Genomic DNA, 24,480 nt, shown 5'->3' on the forward strand with positions numbered 1-24,480 from the left:
TCAGAAATCAGAACACAACTAACTATACGCATCATCGATATGATACCAAAGAGCGAACGAGCAAGATTCAAAGATATCGGTGGATCACAAGAGGTAGAACTGGGTATGACTGTGTTTTAAAGGAAATTGTACTCTGCACGACGCGCGGCTGCGCTTGAAAGGGCTGTAGATTATCTACGCCCGAAACGACGAGGCAATGACAATGCAGAGTTTCAGCCTTGATGAGAGTCTAGAGTCTCTAGAAAGAGTGCGGCATGGCAGATGAAATGGACAACGTAGCTTTAGGATATCGAGACCGGGGAAGATCGTTGTATGAGATTAAACCAAGTGTATGGTATACAAAGCAGAATAATCATAGCTGACAAGGTTTCCATTAAAGCATACGATGCTCCTCAGTAGTGTCTATATAACCTTGAATCTATTCACAGCAATAGGATCAGAGCTCGTTAACGTCTCAACACAGTTGTGAATATTTTCTCAGGCGTTCATTACCTAAGGAGAATTTACTCGCTCTTTTCGTGTCTTAAAACTCCGCATCTCCTGCTTTCCTTCGTCCAGGCTCTTCAAACGTCTCTTCCACACATCACCAATTGCTCTTTTTCATACAGACCGTTATGGTGGACAGTTGAATTGGATACACCGGATATCCTTACATATTGGGATTATCTTGCGCGTAAAAGTCTGTAAAGAATTCAGAGGAAGATCTGGCTGCCAAGGATTATGAGCAGTAGTAGAGATATCAGTTGTACGCTTCCCATTTGGGAAATGAGGGATTCTTGGTAGAGCGTTCTCAACGTTCGTATTCTCTGTCTGCTTGTCTATATCTAAGGGAAAACTATCTTAAGGAGTGAGATCTTCTATCCTGTACGGATAAATATCGGTCCGAGGGCCACATGATCTTTACAAAGTCGCACTATAAGAGTGGAAGAGAGGCCTAAGTAGCAGCTGGACATGATAATGTGGATTATGTGATGTTGAGAATGGTAGTGGATTGAAAACATTAGAAGAAAGAGGATGCATATATGTAGTCGAAGAATGAATTGAAATGGGACCTTCGCCTTATCTACCAGTTTATCGATAAGCCAGCCGATAAGAAAATATCTCCTGCTTTCCGTCATCGCCAACTCTTCCAACCAAGTCAACACCCTAATCACAACCACAATGTCCGAAGATTCCCTCCTCTCCCAACTCTGCAATATCTGGTAATCCTTTCAATCCACCAATAATTTTATACCATTCTAACTCAAAAAACAGCCACATCAATACCCCCAAATACCGCTGTCCCCGCTGCTCCATCCGCACATGCTCCCTGCCTTGCACCCGGAAACACAAAACCTGGTCCTCATGCACCGGCGTCCGCGATCCAGCAGCATACCTAACCCGCTCCCAACTCGCGACGGAGGTATCGTTTGATCGTGACTTTAATTTCATCACGGGCATTGAGCGGAGTTTGGAACGTGCGGAGCGAGACGCGGAGAATAGAGGGATTGAGTTGGAGCATGAGTATATGCTCAAGACTACTGCCGAGAATGGTGGGAAGAAAAGGAAAAGAGGGGATAAGAATGCCAATGCGGCGCCGAGGATGGTGAAAGGTGAACTTGGGTTTGTGCGTGCTGCTGCAGAGGCTGGTGTTAAGCTTGTGCGTGCTCCTGGGGGATTATCGAGGAGGAAGATGAATCATTCCAGGGTCCATCCTAAGTATGTTTCTCCCCTTTGCTGGAAATGTGCTGGAACTGACGGAATAGACATAAATGCCTAAACTGGAGCGTGGAATGGATTGTGCCAGCTACCGGACAGACGATTGTCAGACCTTGTCTGGAGACTACGCCGTTGAAAGAAGCCTACGATCGAGTCTTCCCTATTTCAAATAGTGACCGTAACAATATACCTACGGACGAGCAACAGTCCTCTACAGAAAAAGCGAACAATTCCCACCGCAACGTCTACTTATACCTCCATCGTCATCGAGCGGCTACAATAAATATTGTCCTGGTACCGCTAGAACCATCAGCGACTTTACGCGATGTTCTTCGTGGGAAAAGCGTGCTTGAGTTTCCGAGTATATTTGTTTTGAAAGGTGATTTGCGTCAGCTGGAAACAGATACGGAGGGTGGTGTGGCGATGTCAGGGGTATCTGGTAAGAGGAGGTTTATCTTGGAAGAGGTTTATTTGAAGGATCGTCCGGGTGAAGTTGAGGATGAGGATGAGAATAGTGGGAATGGAGATGAAGAGGAGGAGGATTATACAAGTAGTGAGGGTTCGTCGAGTGAGGAGTCTAGTGACGAGGATGAATCTGAGGACGGAAACGAGAACGAAGACGAAGCTGAAGTTGCGGCTGGAAGAAACGAAACCCAGGATGAATCGCTCGTGGATCATAGCGTGATACTTCCCTAGCATATCCCAAACACGATGCCTAGTTTTACTCGATCTGCCGAGTAGTAGTAATACAACGGACGAGTTAGTAAGTTTCGGTCCATTTCACATATATACACTCATGCAAAGAATATTTACAATGTATATAGTATAAAATGGTTAGTATATCCATCATCATATCCAACAATCACCTTCAAACCAGTTCGCTATGCAGGGTATCTTCCAATCAAATAAAACGCCGTAAATGCTGTACAATATGCAAAAAGGGGGAGGGGGGATAAAGGATTATAGATGGATGATTACGACATCATACTGGCAGTGTCTGGAAGAGATCCGGTCGGCGATATAATCTCAGTCGAAACCGTATGTGTTGATCGAACTTCTTCTTCCACAGCCATTGGAGATTCAGATCTCTCGCCCTTGATGTCGTGTCGTGCACGCGACTCTATAGGAGAAGCATGCATCTGCTCGGATTTGACGTAGAGCTTCCCACGTTCAATGGCGCGCAGTATCGATCCTATATCGCTTGAAAGCCCCTTCAACTTGGATAGTGCTTCGTCTGATATCTCAGATCCCTCGCGTGGATGTTCACGCCACACAAGCCTGTCCTCAAGTTCCGAAGAAACGGACTTGGACGCTACAGATGGGACGCCGTAGACGAGCCTCTGTAGCAAAGTCGGCGAGACATCGCGCGGACGTCTGCCAATCTTGACTTGCTTCTGTTTAGACGATACCTGAGGGTTAGACACCACGTCATCGACAGGTCGCTTCGTGGCAGTGGCTATCCGTGAATTAGGGCTTTCTCCAACAGCTTTGCGAATCTTGTGATAATTCAACCCCAAGGTAGCGGCAAGAGCTTGGTGACACGCTTCAGGATATTGATACACTGCCTCTGCACGTGTGAGATTGTTTGGGTGGTCGCTATAATCACTTGAATCGTCATCGTCATCCCAGGGGACGAAATCATCAAGATGATTTCGACCCCAGTATTCATATCCTTCGACTTCATAGAACTCGGCGAGTTCAAGCAGGCGATCAACTTCAACAACAAGTTAGAATGACACGCGTCATTGATTACAAAGTCTAGACTGCACTCACTTCGACTGCGTTTCTTCAGACACCAAAAACGCCACACAGTCCTAGGGAACCAATTAGGGTATCGTAACGTTCCATCTTGATCAATCTTGGGGACAGCATTTATCGGAGCATGGACCGTAGTCGCTAATGAATTGAATCGAACGCGTTCGGATTGATTGACTGCCGTATGCAACTGCTGGACAGTCGTGTGCAACTGCTTAATCTCCGTACGACAGCCACAAACCTCCGATTTCAGAGCTTCCAATTCGACTTGTATCTGTAGGACGCTCTTTTGAAGGCGAGTGACATCGTTACGCAGAAAAGCAGTGTCGACTTGTAACTGTTGGACATTCTTCTGGAGACGCGCGACGTCGTTGCGTAGGAACGCTGTATCCCCATTCAACGACGAGACGCTGTTCCGGATTTGATTCAGCTCGGTCTTGAGGATGGTCACGCCCACATCGATACGTTCGGAGATGGTTCTTTGCGTCTCGAATTCGCGTCGGATGTATAGATCTTCTCTGTTTCGGCGTTCGACATAGGAGTCTTTGGTCAATATTACCGAGCGAAGCTCGCTTATTCGGGAATCCAGATAGTTCAAGCGGTCATGGAGGTGAGCCACGCCCGCGTCGGGCATGGCTGGGGGTGTGATATCGCGGTGGACAGAGAGTAGAGGACTGGAAACGGATATGGACATGCTGGAAGCTCTCGAGAGGCTTCTTTCAAGGGTTGTGGTCATTGTCAGGCGGTTACTGTATTGAAATTCAACACGTAATGTTCATCTTTAGGACGAAATTGGGGATATCTAGAGAGGAAATGTAGGGTTTGCGGTCTCTTGAAGGGGCAGCAGAGAGAGATTGTATGGGCAGAAGAGGCGGAAGAGCGAAATAAAGGAGAATTCGCCCTCTTTGTGGGAGGGTTGGGCCTCACCCGGTCATTCCTACGCTTTTGTCTTGTATGTATGCGCTAGTATCGCTAGCTTGTTTGGCTTCGGCCCGTATTACTGAAAGAGCCAATTGAAGTGCGGGATAAGTCTCAGCCCCCGCTTTCGGACTGCGTGGCCGCTATGTTATTGGACCAGCGCCTTCTGCAATGACCAGCTGCATGGCTGAGGTGACGCTGATTCTTGCATGTTCGTATTTGCGTTACGCTGTATTTACCGCGCTGCCGTGTAATCTTCGCATTGCCACAGAACTTCCCAGATTTAGCAATGTTTTCCTATTGAGGAAATTTGCCCTAAGTTGCCCTAACCTAGGTATCGTGATGGTTAGATGATTAAAAATGATCTAAATTCATGCAGATCTGTTCGATTGACTGGTAAGTATGCCGATATAAGAGTCGAATATGCTGGTGGCTGAGATCGCAGCCTTTCATGTCCGGCCAGTCGCGATACTGAGGGTTAAAACAGCAGATGAAGCCTTACAATTCTTTGCAGTTACTCCCACTCATTCTACAGACAATAATGGCTCTTTTCTTGCGTACCTGCCTAATGTCCGTGCAATAGACAGGTCGCTCCTTCCCCGACACAGCCAATATGGAAAGGTCAATCGACTCGATCGGAACGAAAACACAACACTTCACAAGACATGGATGATCAAAGTAACAACATTACAACGCATATATAATCGGACAGAACTACAACGTTCTATATGCTATCACCATGCAATACTATCTCACCTTCTTCGTTCTGATAACCCTGACGACTGTGTCGGCCGCTCGATCCGTCCAGACACCCTTCTCAACAGACTCGTCTACCGAGAAAAGAGGACCACCCTGTGACTGCTACAGCGTTTCAGGCCCCGACGCTGGATATTTCCAGCATCACCGCTTCTGGGATTTCCGACAGGTTCCTCTCAATCTTCTAGCGGCCAAAGACTTCAAGTTTCAACCCATCACGCAAGCAGATGCCAGCACTGCAACCGAGAATAACGACATCAATGCCGCACCTATATTGCTCAAAGATACACCGTTTGCAGCCGAGTGGCTCATCCAGGACTGGCAACGCAGTGGTTCTCAGCTTTTCCCTATCCCTATCGCGAACTCGAACCAGAATGCCTTTCTGACGAGGTCCCTGGCTGGCGGTACCAGCTTCCTGGCTATGCGAACTAAAAGATTCGAACGCTACTCCTCGACTGCAGAAATCGAGACGAATATTTCGAATTTCATGCACGTTTCTTTCCGTGTTCGACTTCGTATTCTCGGAAACGACGAACCCATCCTCTCGCCGCCGTTGATTGAGAACAAGGCCTTTGGGAAGAGAAACGACGAGATGGCAGACATGCGTATTCAGGAAGACCCTCGCTTTCAACGCATTGCGGCACGATTACCACCGTCAACTGGTGCCTGTGTCGGCATATTCACCTTCTTCTCACGAACGAGCGAATCAGATATTGAAATCCTTACTTCGGACCCTCCAAACCGCGCACACTACGCCAATCAACCGGACTACGACCCAATTCGCAATATCGTCATACCGGGCTCTCAAGTCGCAGTCGATGCTCACGTTCCATGGACACAATGGTCAACTTATCGTCTCGATTGGCTTCCCGGTATGTCTCGCTGGTACGTCGAGGATCGGCTACAGGCTAGTCTGGCATATGGTGTCCCCGTCGATCCTAGTAGATTGATTGTCAACATCTGGAGTGATGGTGGTTTGTGGTCGGGTAATTTGACAGTGGGAAACAGCGTACATTTGGGGATTGAATGGATTGAGATTGCGTATAACCTGACGGGCGAGGCACCGCGGCCTTGCAATGTTGTCTGCCGGATTGATGGTGTCAAGACTCCTGGTGTACCGGAGATGTGAGCGACTTGCTTATATTTTTAGATGATGGACGAGCCTGTAGTTTGGCGCATTCTGGATTGAAAGTTGTATCGATAGAGTGTATACCATTAGAATACACAAAAAGTTTCAATTACCTTCAATGTTGACATCTTCTACTTCTGCCGGAAAATGAATTATCAACAGAATTCTTGATCTAGCCAGCTTATACAAAGCCGTAGCAAAAGGGTGTTCTCAGAAACACTCACAGGGCCAGAAAAGAATAGATACAGCCACACTCTACCGTCATTTACATCTTCAAGATATCTACTTTCTACAGAGGATACTATCGCTCATCAACAGTTTTATTTCTCCTATATCATACAAAGCCGTAGCTCAGAGGCCCTACATGTCAGAAAATAATATGTACATACAAGCCATCACCACCACCGCAACTCGATCAATGCTCAGGAGGGCAAAGCCCATCAACCAAGAAATTGCGGTCGCATCACCACCTCAACCCAACTCCAACTCACAATTCAAACCAAGCATTTGACCAGGAGGACCTCGCAAATCCAAAGTGTATAATACATGCAAAACGCCAAAGTGTGATGCTAGGAGGAATTCCCAAAACCAAACTCCGAATCCAGATCCAAATTCAAAAGAGAACGACCTCAACTAGCATCGGGGGTATCACAGATCAAAGTCATTTCGTCGCTTCATAACATCAAAGACATTCGTGTCGTCGTAGGAAAAGAGGAAAAAGAAAATTCTATGGGATGGACCCCCTTCGCTGTAGTGTAGTGGGACAGCGATGAGACAGCGATGAGTGGTTTTGGGGACGGGGTCCATCCCATAGTACATGAAATTTGTACACGAAGAAGAAATTTCTATGGGATGGACCCCCTCCTCGTAATTGCATATTGAGGAGTGGCTTGTAGGGGGTCCATCCCATAGAGCATGAAAAAGCATGAAGAATTTCTATGGGATAGACCCCCTCCTCATAGTGGTATGTCGAGGAGTGGCTTGTAGGGGTCCATCCCATAGTACATGAAGTGATTTGTACATGGAGAGATTTCTATGGGATGGACCCCCATTACAACCGAAGTTGTGGCTTGTACACTGGGGGCTCCATCCCATAGTACATGAAATTTATACACGAAGTGATTCTATGGGATGGAACCCCCCTCCTCGTAGTGGCACATCGAGGAATTGAGTGTTGGGTGGGGAGGGTCCATCCCATAGTACATGGTATTCATACATGAAAACAAGGAAAAAAGAAAAAGAATCGAAAAAGGATCACACCGAAAGCCAAAAACCATACAAAAAAAACACCAAAAAACTATAATTGTACAAATCTGTAGGACCCCACGGGGTCAAAATCCCCAGTGAGGCCTCCGTTGAGTATCTCTGCAACGATCTTCTTTCTAATAAGAGGAATTTGCTCAGGCCCGTAGATGGTTGGTTTCAAGCCAAGGGCGATAGCTTTGGCAGTCGTAAGAAGAAACACACCGCAATCACTTCCGTTGTCTTGTTGAGGCGACGGTGTGTCGAGAAATACCCATTCAGACTCCTTGTAAAGATCTCCCAGTTCTTGCTTGAGCCAGATCTTGATATTGTGTACGAACGAATCTGGGATTCCTCCAAGGGAGTCAAAGTACTCAATAGTCCTCATTTTGGGACTGACAACGAGCAAAGTCCAATGTGCACCTTCATGGACGGGAATGAAGACAGTTTCAACGTTCAAAAGGTCTTTTCCGCCAATCTTTCCGCGTCGAGCCCAACGCTGGACACCTGCATAACCATTTCGACGTAAGGAACTGTAGAAGAAACTGTTGAAAGCGTGGTATTTTGGTGTAACATTTCGTGCAAGGTTGTTTGCCTTCCGGCGGAGATGTTCAACAGTGTATGTCAGATGGGCGTTGATAACTTCATCGTTCAACCAAGCCAAAGGTGAGTAGCAAGTATTGAGCTTTTGCTTCGTAAGATCTGCATCTCCTGTTGATGCTAAGACGCGATTCGCTGGGCCAGACATTGCCGAATCCAAGCGTTGTTCCCATTCAGCCGTCAAAGGTCGGACTGGACTTTCTCCGTCAGGTATACCGACGCGGTTGAGGGATTGACGTCTTTCTTGGATGAGCTCTTTTTGTTTTCTGCGTTCCCATTCTTCTTGTCTTCGCTGTACACTTGCGTTGAATTGTTCATAGCCACGCCTGAATGCGGGTTCACCACGAAGACGAAGTCCGACGTGGGCAGGTGGAGATTCTCTTGCGAACCATTGAACTGCAGAAGGAGAGCGAAAGTCGATATCGTCATCTATCCATGTCACTCGTTTCGGGGGTGCTGGGGTCTGGAGAGCGGTAGCCGCAAGTTGGTCGGCTGTTTCATCTATTCTTCGCTCCTCCCTAAGTAGTTCTTCGGCTTTCTTGGATCTCTTTTGACCGTTGTGCTTTCTCCAGATATGCATCTTTTGCGCATACTCTGCGTCTTCCAGCTCATCGAGAGAATCAGCTAATTCAAAAGGAAGTCGTCGAGCTCTATAAGCCAGCCACGCTGCTTCTTCTTCTTCTGGAGTTTTGATCCTTTCTTCATCTTCGGCTGGTGGTGGAGGTGGTGTCACAGGGCCAGGAATTTCTTCGACAGTCTGCTCTTCAATTTGAGTAGTGGTCTCGACAGTGGTCTGGACAGTATCGGTGGCGGACTCCTGTGCCACAACTGAAGAAGACTCTTGTGCTTCTTCGGCGTGCTCCTGAGCGGTTTCAGGTTTGTTGACCTCCACGTCAAGATTTGCTCCTGGATCACCCTCTGCTGCCGGTTGCTCGAAGCGTGTAAGCCAAGTGATCGAATCGGAAAGACTAGGAAATGAGGAGTCGTCGCGACCAGCATCTTGCATAATCATCTGTTGGAACGCCTCCATTTCGAATTCGTCGTCCATTTCCAAGGCTGGGACCATGGAGGAAGTAGGCCCCTCTTGCACCTCCGCAGCAGACGTGGGCTGAGCCTCAGTAGTGGAGGGCACATCAGAGTGCTCCTCAGTAACGGACGTGGTCGACACCTCAGCAGTAGAAGTTGCAGGTTGAATTTGAGGAGTGGAAGCCGGATGCACCTCCGGAACTGAGACGCTTGTGTCCGACATGGCTTCGTCTTGAGTAATGTGATCTAGAACCATTATGTTAGCAGAGGTCGCAGTAGTTTGTGCAGCAGTGGCAGTACGTGTAGACAAGCGAGAAGTATGATCAAGAAGCTCGGATTGCAATTGAGCAGAAGAATTATCGGCGGAGTCTGTCATATCAAGGTAATCGGAAGGGACACCCGCATCCATATCAGTCTGCAATTGATCATTGGCAGCTAACGCATCATCATCGGTGGCCATAATGATATCTGGCGGTCCTTCGACATCCTGTATCTGTCGAGTCTCTCTAATGCGTTCTCCAACAGTAACGGCAAAGCGGGTACTGGCTCTGATGCCCTGCTTTACAGCTCGATGAGCACGTCGAACGAGGCCAGTGATCCGACGGATTTGAACATAAATAGAACCTGTAGCGAGGACGATTTTCCGTTGAAGAGCACTTGGCTCAACGCCGGGATCTTCTTCTGGCCATGCACCTGGGATTGGCCCTCGTACTGGCGTTCGAGGAGAGTCTGCGTCTGTACCATCCCCATTGAAACGAGAACGCTTAGGTTCTGAACCCTCGCCGTCTGCATCTCGACGTTTGCGAAAAGGATCGCGGGTTAATGAACGCTTATGCTCTAAGATGTAACCATCCCAAGGATTACGCTGTCCAGAGCCTCCAATAATAGGTCTGCGTAAACGTGCGACTTCTAGATCAGGATCGATCCGAAGTTTCTTCTCAGGTGGTGTTAGGATCGGGTTTTCAGCGTATTCCTGTCGAAGCCTATCAACCCGACTCTCTGCGAACATTGCTCGGAGATCGATATTGGTATTGCCAGACCCGTAATCGAAAATAGATTTTCTTCGTTCACGCTCCCATCGACGAATTTCAGTTGGGCTCAGGTCTGGTGAAAACATGTGAGGAATTCGCCCAGGTCGGAACATTGCCTTGTCTCTGGGATGCCCTGTAAACGACCTTCCTGCAAAGCTGGAACTTGGTGTTCGTGGGTTGTAGGTTCCCAGGTCGAAACCGTAATTAGGCCCTTCACGACGCGCTGGTAATTCGACCTTGGTCGAACGACGTCTAGGACCATAGAGTAACCAATCTGGAGGAGGACGCTTTTGTGATCGTGGCCGCTCAGAGGCTTGGGATGGGAAAACAAATGGCTTTTTCAGGTTCTCAACCACTGGACCATAATCTTCGAGAGTAGCATGCAGTACCGGTCTATCGGCAAGAATATTGGAGGTGTTTGCTGGAATGGGAGGCTGGAGGGAGTCTTGTGTACCCCCCATATCGATGTCAGTATCTTGGTCCATTTTCCCTATTTTCTTGAGAAAAATGGACCTTTGTTTGTTGTTTATGTACAGTCCTCCGCTGTATGTAATGACGATAATGAATTTCGACGAGAGAAAAAATATGCCAATAATCTCAGCAAGTCGTGAAAGAGCTTGCTTCCCAAATACCACGTGCGAACCTTTTGAAAGAAGGACGAGTGTCCATGGAAAAAAAAGTATGGAGGAACGGAAAGCAGTTATTTGAGAATAAGAGATCGACGAGATCGACGAGATCAACGAGAGAATAGACGAGGATTTTCGAGAGTAAGAAGATCGGTTGGGTGTAGGAGAAGGTCAAGAGAGAACGAGGTTTGGACGCGTCGTAGGCGACCTAAACACGAGAGAAAGAGGTCTTTGAAGTTGAAATGAAAGAAAAAAAAAGGATTTCGGCGTCGAATCTTTGTAATTGACAGCTCAGAAACTCGCCTGATGGAAAGCTTTGGAATTGATGTTGAAAGAAGATGGAGATGGGAAGTTACAACAATTTTGAGAGGAGAGGAAAGACAGTGTGAAAGGAGAGGTAAGCGAAAGCTTTGCCCCGGCGATTGTAAAAGATGGCAGGGCAATGAGGTGACAGAGAGTAAGAGAGAAGGACATACGGTAAAGTCCGTCGATATTGTTTGTATCGACTTTGTTGCAACTCAATTTGGACTAGGTCGATAATATGGGGCACAGGGCAATTCTTTTCTCTCTTTGGTGATTGGCCGTGTGTTTGTTGTCATGTTGAGGAGAGAATGAGGTAGGTTGTGGCGGGCAATGATGGCCGGGAGAGCGAGGCGCAAACGGTGCTGGTTGATAGCGTGGAGGAAATTGAAGCTTTACTGACAGCTCCAAGCGCGCCTAAGCTCCCGCGCTATGTCGGCACGTGATGCGGCTGACATCGATAAGATAAGCCTGCTAAACTTTGAAGCATACAGAGAAACTTGATAATTACGAGACAAGCTGTCTACTCTTGGTGCACTTGAGTGAGGACAATGTTGGACTAAATATACCTAGGAAATTGTTACATAGTGCTCCAGCCGGTGAAATAGTTATGCTACTATATATATTTGATCCATGTTCCATAGGAGACTACCGCATAGTTAGATGTCTGTAGAAACTAGGATTCGTTTATAGTAAAGGGAGGGGAGGGAAGGGTTAGCTTGTAATGCGATTTGAAGCTTAAGAGTTTATAATTTGGAATAGATTCATGAGGTCTGAAAGTCGCATCTCTATCTTCTGAACAATCATAGTACCACTCCGTACAAAAACATAAATCAGGTACAAATAGAGTCAGAACCATTAGGAAGCAAATGTATAAACAAAACGCAGAAATAAACTATGTCCAGTAAATATTAAAACAAGAATAATGGATGTAATCAGAAAAATAAAAATCAGTAGTAGTCATCACCATTACGTTCCTAGCGTTCAAGGTGCCAGGCCGATAACATCAAAAACATACGCCATAACATCGACCACGATCACGCCAATGCCTGGATGAGTTAGCAGATTGTATAAATTACTCCTCAAACGGGGAAAACTTACCCATATAAACAATTAACCGCGTAACAACCTCTACATCATACCGGACACGAGGCTTCTTGATCATGGAAAACATTTGTGCTTCATCTTCGGTGGAGGATCCATTGGCTGTTTCCTCGAATGCCGAGCTTGTTTGGGTAGAGGTCGGAGCATCAGGACTTTGTCGAGGACTGACGGTTCCCATTTGCGACTCGTATTCCTCCAATTTGGACACGGAGTGCTTGCTAGCCTGACGATGTTTGCCTGAATCAATTAGTACCATCTCGACCAACAGGTCGCGGGAACATACCAGACAAGCCATAGTTATCAGAGATACTCTCCCGTCGTCGCTTCTCTCTATATGCCAATGTCTCATATGCGTCGGCCTCAGACTGAGGTCCAATCGAAATAGCTCTTCGGCGGGGATGGCGGATGGACGTAAGAATGGAAGGAATGTCAGAGAAATTCGGAAGAACCTCGTCATCTTTGAGATGTCCTGGTACTTTTCCGTACTCGCTGATTTGGTCAGTCACAATTCTGTAAAACAGGAAGGGGGTACTTACGAGGCGTGAGTGAAAAAGCGACGAGGAAGGATAAGACCAGCCTTCTCTAGACCGCGGAAAACTGGAGGTAGTATGCGCAACAATAGTGGTTTCGTAAACTCCCTCCAAGCAAAGATGATAAGAACGCCGACTATAAATCGCAAAGAAGTTCTAAGCCAGCCTATGTCAAGTCGATATGGAATGGTATCAGCAGTGAGTTCCGCAGAGGTAATCATCGACTTTGACAAGTCCCAGGCCGCTACCTGACAACCAATAAACACAGCAGCAAAGGAGACACTATCGTCAAAGCAAGGACAATCATCCGCCGGCTCGGGATGTATTCGGATCAAGACCAGCACAACCAGAACTAAAAGCAGCACTTCTTTTCCTGACGCTTCCAGAATCCAATTGTCCCATGTTGGTCCGTATACGATCTGGAACCATGCTATCAGAGCTCCTAATCCGCTGCCGATAATCACATCAAGGAAACCATGCATCCCGCAATATAGACGGCCGATGATGATAGACAAGGCGTAGATGTATAGGGCAGCCTGGGAGGCAAATCTGACGGCAGGGCTCAACGTGGTATTGTTCCATAATAGCGAAAGCAAGTAGATCGCCACAGAGACTGCATTTGTGGAATGTGTCGAGGGAAACCCGTACTCTAATGCGGCGGATCCGGACATGGTGATTCGCTGAAGCGGCGGAGAAAGAGGACGAGGTAGACAGAGCAAGTCTTTGATGAAACCGCTAAAGAAGACGCCTGCGGCCAACACATTGACCATTCTATCCACATTAGAACTGAGATATCACGTAAGATAGACCAGACCTACCCTCGACCCAGACTGGGATATCCACACCAGAACAACACGGGCAGAAAGATCATGAAGAACGTATGCGTGCCGAGATTGGCAGTAAAAGCAAAATACGAATCAAGCATGGGCGAGCGCACTTTGTCCTGAAACCAAGCAAGATACGGAGTCTCGAATCGCACCACCGGGAGGAGTTTCTGTCGGGGGTAGTATCGCCATTTTGGAAGACTATTCTGATCTGCTCACATCAGTCATACCACCGTCACCAGATTGAAATAGAGAATGTACAATGATTTAAACTCCTCAACCCAGCATCAGTCCGCCCGTTTGATTTCTTGTCCATTGTGTGAAGCAATTGCGTTCGCAGTGTATCGAGAGTCGAGTGTGACGTACTCCATTCGTCTTGGCCACAAGATATGCCAATGATAGTGGAATGGCAATTTGGCAGTAGCTCGTAAAGGACAGCAGAGCCCTGGATGGTAGATACGATGAAGGAGGTCGATTAGCAATGAGAATTCACGATGCAATCTAGCTTGGAAGTGTTCGCAGCGGAGAGTTTCTGCAGGGCGATTGGCCGCGCTGGCATTGCGGTGGATCCCTCTACTCTACACAGTACTCCGTATCCTTTACAGCTTTGCTCTGCTCGTACTCAGCCACTTGTCTATGTTCTGATCACTAATCAGGATTCTTCTAATTGCATTGACCCAATAACACATTGTGTCTATGCCTGTTCGGCATTGAATACTCGCAAACGAAGCGCTGGCTGACAGACAGCAGCAACATATAACTATCCGCCTAGGTACGGTCTACCGAGGTTCAATCAAGATCATAGATAGCCCCATTCTACTCCGTACCATAACTTATGATAAGCCCGTAAGCTCATCATCTCCAAACCCAGATCAGATCATGCCAGGCATAGAATCCACAGCGGGGTCAGGATCGCAATCCTAATCGCAAGATACAAGTTGGATAGCTACGTAGTGACTTGGACCGTGGACCCGATGCCCCTCTCCGGATCAGGTTTCGAGAGAGCGACTCGACTGATCGATCAATTCAAGGCACATAGCTCATAAGTTAATTGGTGAAAGCCCAGTTAATCGCAAGTCCAGTCAAGATTCAGCTGAGATGGAGTCGTATCCCGCGCGTTGCCATGGCAATCTGCCCTATAAACACGATGAGGGCCTGTTTCACATCGAAGCAATAGACTCAAGCAATCACATCAATTGATTCGAATCGAGCGGATCCAATAGATCGGCCATCTTTAACCTATTTATTGTCGAGTGTATGAGTTGGCAGTCGGTGGTGGCGCTTAGAGTTATCTGCAGGAAGAAAGAAACCCCTTCCTTCTTGTTTTCTTTCTTCTCACCTCTCTACCTCATCTTCCAAACTTCACATTCCTACTGATAAATTATCAATTGCTCAGTTATCTGCAGTGAAATATTCTACATTCACACATCCATTGAAAGTATAATACAGTTGGTGGCGCCAAGCTTTGTTGTTACAATCAACTCACTCAAAAGCAAACAAACAGTATGGCTGCTGTTGAATACAACCACAACTATGCCCCTGGCAGACGACATTCAGTTTATAACCATAGTGAAAAGACCCCCTCTCCCACTGTCACTCCCAGAGGATCCCATGTCCGCAGCCAGAGCATCCGAGTCAGCAACGGAAGTAGTGGCACTGTCAGCACCAACACCAGCATGTCATCAGGAAGGATGTCACAAGCAACCAATATTACCCAGCCGCCTGCCTATTCGAAGAAGTTTGTGGTTGTGGGCGATGGAGGATGCGGCAAGACTTGTTTGTTGATTAGTTATGCCCATGGATATTTCCCAGAGGTTGATTTCTTCCATATAGCTGATGCTACTGATACTAACTTTGGGGTGTGTAGAGATACGTTCCTACGGTTTTTGAAAATTATATCACGCAGACTACCCACGCTCATAGCGGCAAGACCGTGGAACTTGCATTGTGGGATACCGCCGGCCAGGAAGAATACGATCGATTGCGTCCTCTATCATATCCCGAGACCGATCTCTTATTTGTCTGCTTTGCAATTGACTGTCCCAACTCATTAGAGAATGTGATGGACAAGGTGAGAGCCCTCTCTACCACCGACGAAAAAAAAAAGAAATGAAAAAGAAAAACAGCTAACCAATCGCAGTGGTACCCCGAAGTCCTCCATTTTTGCCCAACTACACCCCTCATCCTCGTCGGTCTCAAATCCGATCTCCGCAACAAGAGCACATGTATCGAGCTCCTCAAAACACAAGGTCTTACACCGGTCACCCCGGAACAAGGCCAAGCCGTTGCACGACGCATGAACGCAGCGTATATCGAGTGCAGCAGCAAGGAAATGAAAGGTGTAGAAGAAGTGTTTGAGTTGGCCGTCAATACCGTCGTCGGAGTCGAGGAGCAGGGATACTATGGACCTGGTCCTAGTGGTAAAGGGGGTGCAGTTGGTCGCAAAGTCAAGAAGCGAACTTGCAAAATTTTGTAGATCTTTTGTTATCGATCGCCTGGATGCGTTCGTTTTCCCTTTTCCTTGGCTTGCTTCAATTCCATCTGAAATGGTGGTTTATCTGTTTATGTGTTATCGGCTCTACCTCTTCTTGTATTTCTTTTTTTTCCCTTGATCATCGGCCCATGAGGCATTGGAGCATGCATGGAGTAGGCGTTGGCACGGATTGTTGGTTAACTGAATCAAATCTTTAAACTCATCAGTACTTTTCATTCAACTCTTGATCTTTTGTTAACAGCTTCCCCTGGCAAAAATCAGATCACATGACATCGGCAGTCCCTTGCCGTATGGGAACAAGACACTTCCCAAAAAGCCTTAGCAAGCCCTAGCAAGGCCCCGTCGTGGGTATCTGGTGGATTCATCTTGATCAAATTTTAATGCTAACCAGTCTTCAGTCCACGGTTAAGAAACTGAAAATTTCCCGTACCGGCCTAGAGCAAAACCTTGTACATAAGGCTGTCTGAACTGGTCTTCCATAACGGGTCCAACTCCTCCAAGTTATCTGCTATGATAGGGCGAGAATGTGAGACAGTGTACCTGAAAAGAGGCTGAAACTACAGCACAAATCCTTAGTCCTGAATAGTTCAAGACTTGATACTTGGAACTGCGGGTTTTAAGAGGTTCGATGGCCTCTAGGATCTTCTTCCTTATTCAGAGTGTTAGTGAATTTTTCTTTTACCACCCATATCCGTAGGGCGGTAGACTTAGATGGGGGTATATAAAAAACCACAGTTTCCGCCTCGTACGTACTTTAAAGATGCTCCTGTCCTGATTAAATATATCGAGGTGCTCAGTATAGACAACTTCGGATATCTAGATAGGAGTCATGTATTGGCCGACTTCAAGAAACGAGCGATGGTTCTGCTGGACTGTATTCGCGCAAGCCGTGGCTGTACTAGCCCTGGAAATGTGAGTAACCACAAAAACCCTACCTAGGTAAACATTTTATATATTTACCTGTCTAGATACAACCTCGCTCAATGGGAATCCTGGATCCGACCAAACGGGACTCAAGTCCCCATCTCCTACCTCATCCCCATCAATCTGTCCCTAATAATGTTCGCCGTCTTCTACGAATCCCTCCTATCCCTCAAACTCGTACACGATAAATCCAACATTTTGCTGTTAGCAATCTGCATCAGTAAAGCGTGCGTATTCGCTTATTCCGTCATGCAATACCTATCTATGGAACAAAATACCCATTCTATTCAGACAAATCAGGATATGTTTGGTGAGCCACTTGTCGATTTATCCCGGGACTTGTGGAAAGAGATCAAACCGGCGGAGATGTTGGTTCCGATTGTTATTGGGATTGCAACTGTGATTGTGTGTCCGGTCGCGTATCGGTTGCATAAGGAGTATTCGTGGGCTATTTATCAATGTGTGCAGGGGGATCCGAAGATTCGGTTTCGGTATAGGGGATATGAGGTATTCTTCTTTCCCGTCCCAGAGCTGTAAGAGGAGAAACTGACGGATATAGATCTATCTTGTCTTGATTATATTCAACGTTTATTTCTTCATCGGGTTTATTGTCCAGTACAATCTGGTGGACGTCCACTTCATCGAGCCCGAGTTTTCGCTGACAATGGCCCTCATACCAGCCGCAGTTATGCTCATGGTTCTAAGCGCATACTTTGTCCGATACGAAAATAAAATTGGAACCATCATCGTCATCGTAAGTCCTTCTTCCCTTTCCTTCTTTTTCAGCAGCAAATCTAACATAAACAGACCTGCTACCTAGGCCTCATAGCATACATAATTAGCCGCATAATCCTCCTCTGCAACCCCACAGGCCGCGGAAACACTCCCGGAAAGGACATGATGCTTTTGTTCGCATTTTTGGCGTTGATATTCACTTTTCTCGCCATGGTGTGTGCGATTTATTGTATTGTCAATTTTGAGCATGGGCTGCAGACGGTGTTTAATCGGAAGAGTCAGATTCCGAGGCGCTCGTTTGTGTTTCAGGAGTTGCCGAGTCGGTATAATAGTGCGCGCGACTCGTCGAGGATGTCGCTTGAGTAGATATCATTAATTGCATATAATTTTAATCAGTTCGTGTTCGTAAATTTGTAGGTCAAGTGACAAGTTCTTGACGCCGAATCACGCAATGGGTATCATCATTTATCGAAACAAGCAGTACACAGAATCAAGAACGCCTATGCTCTCCATTCTCGATATCACCGTATTCCTCCTCTTGTTTGATATCGACTTCTTCTCCCGCATTGTTATCGTCTTGCTTTTGAACATCCGTCTGCTGCCCCTCTTCCGAACCCATGACATTCTCAAAGTGACTCCATAACGCTTCGACGGAACTAAACTCGTTGCCTACCTGTCCTCCCGAAATGAAAATCAGCATACACCCGCATAAGATTTTAGATGGGGTGGGGGAAATGTACAGCAATGATACTCTCCAAATTCCGATTCAAGCGGTTTATGTATTGGAGGACTGATTCCATGCCCTGTTTGTCGTCAGTTTGCGTTTTATTCCGGGGGATGGGGAATGGGAAAGGCCGCACAAGAGCGATTTCGCGAACGAGTTCGGAGCGCTGAATTTCGAATTCGGTTCTTGGGTCGGTGGTTGTGGATGTTGCGAAGGCGGACATTTTGTATCTTTTTTCTTTTTTGATAGAATCTGGATATGTGTGTTCGAATGTGGTAGTTGTGTGATTGTTGATATCGGACGGACAGATAAACGCGTTTGGATGCCTTAGACTTCAGGCTAATTACCTTATCCCATTGACAGATAACGTATCGGGTATAGTGCGTACCACGTGCAATCAGTTTCAAGTTGAGGAATCGCGTTCATCATGCTCATTCTCCGTAAAGGACATATACAGTTATTCTTTTCGTTGGCTCTTTTGAAATTGATTCTATTCCTATCGGAACAACTACCAAACCGGGTATCTGATCGTGCCATAAACATGGGAAAAAAAAGCATCACTTCGTATCGTCAACTCAAAAATCTTTTAGACTCGACAAACCCAGAAAATAATAACCGAACCTCGTCGCAGTTTGATCGTTCATTCCTTCGTGAATCAACGCTGACTATCCAGATCCCAGATTGATGTATTATAGCATCCGCCATGTTGCAGTATAGCTCATCCAGGAGCCATGAGACGGAAGACAGACTACCGTCCAAATCCACCCGTCAACGTAAACTTTCTCAATCTCTTATTCTCGGCACCGGTGAAGTCGGCGACGTCGGTGACGACGAAGCTGACGAATTCTGTGAATCAATCCCATCCCTACTCATCGATAATCGCGGCTGATTATTATTGTTGCTGCCACGGCTATATTCATGACTCTTCCGGAATGAGGATGATCGTGTAGAAGAACGGGATCGAGATCGGGATCGTCGATGTTGGTTGTTGTGGATGGTAGCTTCCTGATCGGCTAGGACGTCTTCGAGTTTGACGTCCCAGTTGGAGGAGCGGTGGTGGTGGTGGGAGAGTGGGTTGGAGCGGTTTTCGTCGAGGATTTCGATGAATTTGGATGCCATCTGACTGTCTGTTAGTATGTGTTCGTATCTCGGGCGGAGTAGTAGAGAGGGCTACCTTGTTGGAGAGATAACGACTGTAGTATAGTCCAAGCGACCGATATAGTTGAGGACAGTTAACGAATGCAATGATCCATAGACAGATTCTAATAGTTGAAAAGTGCAGGCTGGGAGTCGAGTTCTTGATTCTTATAAAGGCTTAAAGTATCGTCAACAGATATACGGTATCCGTACAGTAACAAGACTATATCCGCCGCATCGAACGGATGTAAAATACACGAAATCCGTCATACCGGATGAGCCACTGACCTAATGCTCCCCTCCATCTTTCTTATAAATCCGTCAAGACTTAATATACAGTGCAATGCTTATTGGATCCTCACTCCGTTGCTCATCATGGAGTATTCTCCACATTGCCGACGTCTTAAAGAACGCCAGTAAGAACCGATTATCAATCCTTTCCTCCCGTATCTCCGCGTCTGAGAATCGCTCCTCTGTCGTGGCTTGTTTGGCTGACGATGAACGGGTCTTAGTATGGTCCTAGTATGCATTAGTATACACGCTCCGTTTATGCAGTTGGGGTTTGTTACTTGTATCCACTGTCCAGAGTTGTCAATATGTGGCAACCTTGACTCTGTACTCTCTGCAATCTTTCCTAGGACAAGTCAGAAGACACAGACTGCGCGAGTCATGTGGCTGGTCTAACAAAAATAGAAGCTGACATCATTGGATGTATGCTTACTCAGGACATCTCTCGACTTCGGTCTGGATTCATTCTTCTTTTTATTTGTATACATTCTCTGATCTATTCTTCATTCAAATGACGTCGAGAAACAATGGAGAATAATTCCGTGGTCTGGATCTATCTCATCCACGGACGTCATCTATCGAACGGCGCAATATGATACAAACTACTAATGAGGAATATACCTCGACTAACTCACCGTCTGAAACGCACTACCTGGCAAACTCCTCAACCCAATAAAATCCTCCACCAGAATAATTGTCCGAAACACAGAATACGACAAACATAGCAGGACATTGGGCACAAGAATCTTCAGCGGCACATCCAGCTCCGGATCTCTGTCGGGATGGATATTTCGTAGCCGCCATGTGAGACGATGTAGCAGACTTTTCTTTGCTGGAGAAGACTGATCCTCGACGTCGGGCTTTGGTTTTGGCCGGCCTCGGAATGATGAATACATGAGCATGCCAACAGATCGTTGCACCGATCATGCCAAATCACACGAGATAAGCCGCAGCAATGCGCCAAAGAAGTCGTTCCGGGGATGTCGGAAATTGGAAGTTCCATGCAAACATAAACATGCAGCTATACAACACAATCGCCGGCGTGGCAATTCTTTCCGCTAGCTTGTCAACGTACAGGAAATTATCAGACGGGACCCTTGCGTACGGTCTGGTGGACGGACGACAGAAGATCGGAATGCGGAGATAGTGCAGTATCCGCACGTAATACCCGCCAGAAAACGACTACGGAACCATTCGTTGCGCGACAGAAAGTCGAGTGGTGTCTGATACCATTTCGACCCGGGGAACGGATGATATCGGGCATGAATAGCGGTGATTGGTGTGTTGGTAGTCAGGACAATGGCTCGAGTGACGTCCTTGGGTTTGTGGTACCAGCAAAACGGGGTGATAAGGAAGACGATTATAAAGGATAGAGTGGTGAGTTCGAGGGTGGTGATGAAGAGGTTTTCGGCTCTGCGGCCGATGCAGTTGATCAGGAACCACATTGCTTGGATTATTGTGAGGAAACTGACTTGTCAGACGGCACCGGGACTACCTGGAGCGGCAAAGCATACCTCGTAAAGCGACCTGCTTTGCTTTTGTCCCTGATGTCCTCCACATCCAAATCTGGATACACGACGAACCCATCTCAGACAAGATGAAGCAACTGCTCCGCATCGATGGGAAAGAATTCACTTCCAGGAGCATCAAGCAAGAATCCACCCATATCAGCAAAAAAGGCATGTGTCTTTGTCCAATTTGTATATCCCTCTTCTTGAAATTTCTCTTCACCTTAGTCACGACCCTTTCTCTTATAGGAGGTACTCACCTTCAAAGATACCCGCGCAAAAGTCCATTGGCCCAAAGCAAGCATTAACAAAACCTCCGGTCCCAAAATCAATAGAGAAAAGATAGAATTTGTATAGCAACTGTTTTGACTCTCCGTCTGCTCTGGAAGGGATGTAAGGGTAGACGGATGTCCAGCAGCACAGAATTAACAGTTAACAGACATGACCCTCGACCGTCGGGTTCGGAGACCCAATTTGATTCATTGGTTGGCATGAGGATATATGTATTATATGAAAATTAAGAAGAAAGTTCAGAACCTAAAAGATATATCCCATATACATCTATGGATGGCATTTTCGCCAGCGATTCCACCTGGGCAGGTTATAGCACTCCATGAATCAGCCTGACCAGGCACCAGTTTACACTGGTCATTCGCGGTTTCAGATTCTTCAAACTAGACATGGTATTTCTGCATACCCCTGCAGGACCACACGCATAAGAATGAGGTACCCTGTAGATAGGATTGTTTTCTTTTCTCAAGCTTCAGTCTGTGTATGTTAGCAACAGAACCTTTATTAATGAAGATTGAAGGCACCAAACACCTCTGCCATATTGATAATTCCTCCTGTCCAACTCTTGGATTAACCTCCTATTACAGCTAGAGTATGGTGATACGCCACTTTGCTGTTATGAAAGTCGCTATGTCGGTTGAGTATGATAAACTTAATCATTTTGAGATTGGTCTCAGACCAGTGTTATATTCACACCGCACAAACTATATGACCCAACGATCAAACCAGCACAAGTCACAGGACTCAAATATAAGCTCCGACATTGAAAACTGTATGTTGGCATGAAGAAAGTTTGCTTTTACTGAATCAATCAAGCCGCTCCATAAAAGCAAAACGCCAATGACCGAGTAGTGCTGTTCTCGACTTCTCCCTCCTGTCTTCTCTTGTATATTCTGTCGACATGTCCTTCCAAACTCAAGATATCGTCAGAGAAGGTTAGCAAGGGCCGTATCTTTCTCTCCTCGATAATAATCCGATACCGCGCTGATACGTTTAAGCCGATATACCGCTTACCATCTCAATCCCGAAAACACGCAAGAAACAAACTGAATTCCCATAAAATGCCACTTAAACAAGACAAGAAATCACTTTAAACCCAAATCCGTCATTTCGACACCATCCGCACTCGCCATCCACAAAATATTATTACACCTGTCGTACATCAGTCAGCCCCATAATCTCATCCATCCGAGCCGCATAGAAAGAGAGGAAAACCTTATCAGAACCAAACCCAAACTACCCGTATTCTTCCCATCAATGTATTCCTCTGTATCCCTCAGGAGAACGTTCATGTACGAATCGATGCTTTCGAGTGTGCCGCGGTATTCGGTTTGGCCCCATTTGAGGCGGATGATTAGTTCGCTACCCACTCTGTGAGTTTTTATTAGTATTTGGAGTCGAATATGAGGGAGTGGGGTGTTATTTGAGAGGGTTTTGAGGAGACGTACCGCGCTTGGAGGAATGGGCGGGGATTGAGTGGTTGGAACTGTGAGTGAGTCAGTGTCTGGATTTGGTATTTCAAGTATAGGGTTCTTGGAAGAGGTAAGGTGGTAGAACGTACACTCATTGTCGGCGCAATGAATTTGGGCTTCGAGTACGGAGTCTTCGCGCGATGGCCTGAAGATTGTTGCTAGTATCTGTTCCCGGAATTGAAGATGCTGATATTCGAAACTATGCAACTGCCTAAGACACCTTTTCCCTTCAGAAACAGTCAGATAAAGGGTATCAAGGTATGTGAATGCAGTGAACTTTTTTTGGTTGTTGATTGTGACAGAAGGTTGAATGGAAACAAGACCTGAAGCCCACAATATTGGTGACAAAGAGCTTTTCAGCCAATGAAAGCAGAGGAAATGTTCACCGCCTTGTGAGCTTATTTTTATGTTGACCTTTTCCTACTTCTTCTTCAAGACAGATATCATTGAATGCAATTGAATGCCTACTGATTACTGATTACTGGATTGACAGAAATATCCTCATCTGGCCATTATCATTCGGTCGTCGCTAACTAGCTAACTTACATCAACCCGTCCCCTCCCTCCCAACAGCCTCCCATTTTCCTTCCTGACAATCAATCATTTACTTGATATTCCGAATCTCAAACTTGATATCCTTAACACTAACTTCCTCACCAGCCTTCTCATCATAATCATACCACTCCCCCTCGGAGAGATCAATGCCTGAGAAGGACGTCGAAGTTTCCGCCCCTTTTGCTTCCCAGTCTCCCTACACATACATCAGCACCAAGACACGCCCTAATACAGAGTAGGAGACTTACATCAGCCTTGAAATCCGTAAACTCAAGACCGCGACAGTCGAGTTCTATGATCTTTTGAGTTTTGTTTTTGGCATTTTCGGGGATTTGGTATGCGTTTGGACCGGCTGTTATGGAGGCTGAGTGTGTTTTCTTTAAACCAGTTAATATAGAGCGATATAAAGGTGCTGATGAGGGAAAGCGTACACCGCAGAGCTTGCATTTCCAGACAAAGTTTGCTTCTCCTCGACTGCCCGGGATGTCGTGTTTTTCCTATATAAACCATCAGCTTATCATGAAATTTAAATCGTAATTGAAGTAGACCTAGTGAAGAAGAACTTACATATCGAGAAAAACTGACCCAATTTGGATGTTCCTCTCTGCATGAGCTACAGAGGACCTTGAAGGTGTAGTAGTACGGTTCCTCTTCTGTGTCTTTGGGCTGAAGGCCTGCTACCCTAGAAGATGTTAGTTTCATTTATAGTCTATTTTTGAGAATGGATTACCCCTGTAGTTCAGCTGTCAAAGCTAGAGAGAGCATTTTAATGATGATTTTCAAAGGGTTGGATGTTTTTGATAGGTGTGAGAT

General features: G+C 46.4%; 11 protein-coding genes across 11 annotated transcripts; 4 read left to right on the top strand and 7 right to left on the bottom strand.

The window, feature by feature from the left end:
- Nucleotides 1–1,161: 1,161 nt before the first annotated feature.
- On the top strand, nucleotides 1,162–2,410 carry TSTA_055250 (HIT finger domain protein, putative; the record flags this gene model as incomplete). Its single annotated transcript, XM_002487086.1, has 3 exons — nucleotides 1,162–1,202; nucleotides 1,255–1,698; nucleotides 1,746–2,410. The coding sequence occupies 3 exons, from the start codon at nucleotides 1,162–1,164 to the stop codon at nucleotides 2,392–2,394; spliced, it is 1,134 nt and encodes a 377-aa protein (XP_002487131.1). The 3' UTR covers nucleotides 2,395–2,410.
- A 45-nt stretch (nucleotides 2,411–2,455) lies between these two features.
- TSTA_055260 (uncharacterized protein) lies at nucleotides 2,456–4,147 on the bottom strand (the record flags this gene model as incomplete). Its single annotated transcript, XM_002487087.1, has 2 exons — nucleotides 2,456–3,412; nucleotides 3,472–4,147. 2 exons carry the CDS (start codon nucleotides 4,145–4,147, stop codon nucleotides 2,673–2,675), a joined length of 1,416 nt encoding a protein of 471 aa, XP_002487132.1. The 3' UTR covers nucleotides 2,456–2,672.
- Nucleotides 4,148–4,794: 647 nt separating this feature from the next.
- On the top strand, nucleotides 4,795–6,352 carry TSTA_055270 (endo-1,3(4)-beta-glucanase, putative; the record flags this gene model as incomplete). The annotated part of the gene is made up of 2 exons (XM_002487088.1): nucleotides 4,795–4,884; nucleotides 5,084–6,352. The coding sequence occupies 2 exons, from the start codon at nucleotides 4,795–4,797 to the stop codon at nucleotides 6,254–6,256; spliced, it is 1,263 nt and encodes a 420-aa protein (XP_002487133.1). The 3' UTR covers nucleotides 6,257–6,352.
- A 1,201-nt stretch (nucleotides 6,353–7,553) lies between these two features.
- Nucleotides 7,554–10,616, bottom strand: TSTA_055280 (Ulp1 protease family protein; the record flags this gene model as incomplete). The annotated part of the gene is made up of 1 exon (XM_002487089.1): nucleotides 7,554–10,616. The coding sequence occupies one exon, from the start codon at nucleotides 10,614–10,616 to the stop codon at nucleotides 7,554–7,556; it is 3,063 nt and encodes a 1,020-aa protein (XP_002487134.1).
- A 1,207-nt stretch (nucleotides 10,617–11,823) lies between these two features.
- TSTA_055290 (PAP2 domain protein) lies at nucleotides 11,824–14,037 on the bottom strand. The gene is made up of 6 exons (XM_002487090.1): nucleotides 13,801–14,037; nucleotides 13,534–13,750; nucleotides 12,722–13,486; nucleotides 12,469–12,674; nucleotides 12,183–12,422; nucleotides 11,824–12,130 (listed from the first exon to the last, which is right to left on the bottom strand). The coding sequence occupies exons 1-6, from the start codon at nucleotides 13,853–13,855 to the stop codon at nucleotides 12,066–12,068; spliced, it is 1,548 nt and encodes a 515-aa protein (XP_002487135.1). The 5' UTR covers nucleotides 13,856–14,037; the 3' UTR covers nucleotides 11,824–12,065.
- An 866-nt stretch (nucleotides 14,038–14,903) lies between these two features.
- On the top strand, nucleotides 14,904–16,237 carry TSTA_055300 (Rho GTPase Rho4, putative). The gene is made up of 3 exons (XM_002487091.1): nucleotides 14,904–15,353; nucleotides 15,407–15,610; nucleotides 15,680–16,237. Exons 1-3 carry the CDS (start codon nucleotides 15,045–15,047, stop codon nucleotides 16,013–16,015), a joined length of 849 nt encoding a protein of 282 aa, XP_002487136.1. The 5' UTR covers nucleotides 14,904–15,044; the 3' UTR covers nucleotides 16,016–16,237.
- A 449-nt stretch (nucleotides 16,238–16,686) lies between these two features.
- Nucleotides 16,687–18,058, top strand: TSTA_055310 (uncharacterized protein; the record flags this gene model as incomplete). Its single annotated transcript, XM_002487092.1, has 4 exons — nucleotides 16,687–16,945; nucleotides 17,002–17,464; nucleotides 17,517–17,711; nucleotides 17,765–18,058. Exons 1-4 carry the CDS (start codon nucleotides 16,863–16,865, stop codon nucleotides 18,056–18,058), a joined length of 1,035 nt encoding a protein of 344 aa, XP_002487137.1. The 5' UTR covers nucleotides 16,687–16,862.
- On the bottom strand, nucleotides 17,784–18,678 carry TSTA_055320 (uncharacterized protein). The gene is made up of 3 exons (XM_002487093.1): nucleotides 18,553–18,678; nucleotides 18,433–18,495; nucleotides 17,784–18,365 (listed from the first exon to the last, which is right to left on the bottom strand). Exons 1-3 carry the CDS (start codon nucleotides 18,637–18,639, stop codon nucleotides 18,183–18,185), a joined length of 333 nt encoding a protein of 110 aa, XP_002487138.1. The 5' UTR covers nucleotides 18,640–18,678; the 3' UTR covers nucleotides 17,784–18,182.
- A 187-nt stretch (nucleotides 18,679–18,865) lies between these two features.
- On the bottom strand, nucleotides 18,866–19,687 carry TSTA_055330 (uncharacterized protein). The gene is made up of 3 exons (XM_002487094.1): nucleotides 19,591–19,687; nucleotides 19,286–19,535; nucleotides 18,866–19,262 (listed from the first exon to the last, which is right to left on the bottom strand). Exons 2-3 carry the CDS (start codon nucleotides 19,533–19,535, stop codon nucleotides 19,165–19,167), a joined length of 348 nt encoding a protein of 115 aa, XP_002487139.1. The 5' UTR covers nucleotides 19,591–19,687; the 3' UTR covers nucleotides 18,866–19,164.
- A 1,087-nt stretch (nucleotides 19,688–20,774) lies between these two features.
- TSTA_055340 (uncharacterized protein) lies at nucleotides 20,775–21,286 on the bottom strand (the record flags this gene model as incomplete). Its single annotated transcript, XM_002487095.1, has 2 exons — nucleotides 20,775–20,862; nucleotides 21,003–21,286. The coding sequence occupies 2 exons, from the start codon at nucleotides 21,284–21,286 to the stop codon at nucleotides 20,775–20,777; spliced, it is 372 nt and encodes a 123-aa protein (XP_002487140.1).
- Nucleotides 21,287–23,621: 2,335 nt separating this feature from the next.
- TSTA_055350 (DUF866 domain protein) lies at nucleotides 23,622–24,475 on the bottom strand. The gene is made up of 5 exons (XM_002487096.1): nucleotides 24,398–24,475; nucleotides 24,235–24,349; nucleotides 24,099–24,164; nucleotides 23,916–24,044; nucleotides 23,622–23,863 (listed from the first exon to the last, which is right to left on the bottom strand). The coding sequence occupies exons 1-5, from the start codon at nucleotides 24,430–24,432 to the stop codon at nucleotides 23,717–23,719; spliced, it is 492 nt and encodes a 163-aa protein (XP_002487141.1). The 5' UTR covers nucleotides 24,433–24,475; the 3' UTR covers nucleotides 23,622–23,716.
- Nucleotides 24,476–24,480: the final 5 nt, after the last annotated feature.

The sequence above is a fragment of the Talaromyces stipitatus genome, genomic scaffold (assembly GCF_000003125.1).
Source record: "Talaromyces stipitatus ATCC 10500 scf_1105507295487 genomic scaffold, whole genome shotgun sequence".
Classification (NCBI taxonomy): domain Eukaryota; kingdom Fungi; phylum Ascomycota; class Eurotiomycetes; order Eurotiales; family Trichocomaceae; genus Talaromyces; species Talaromyces stipitatus.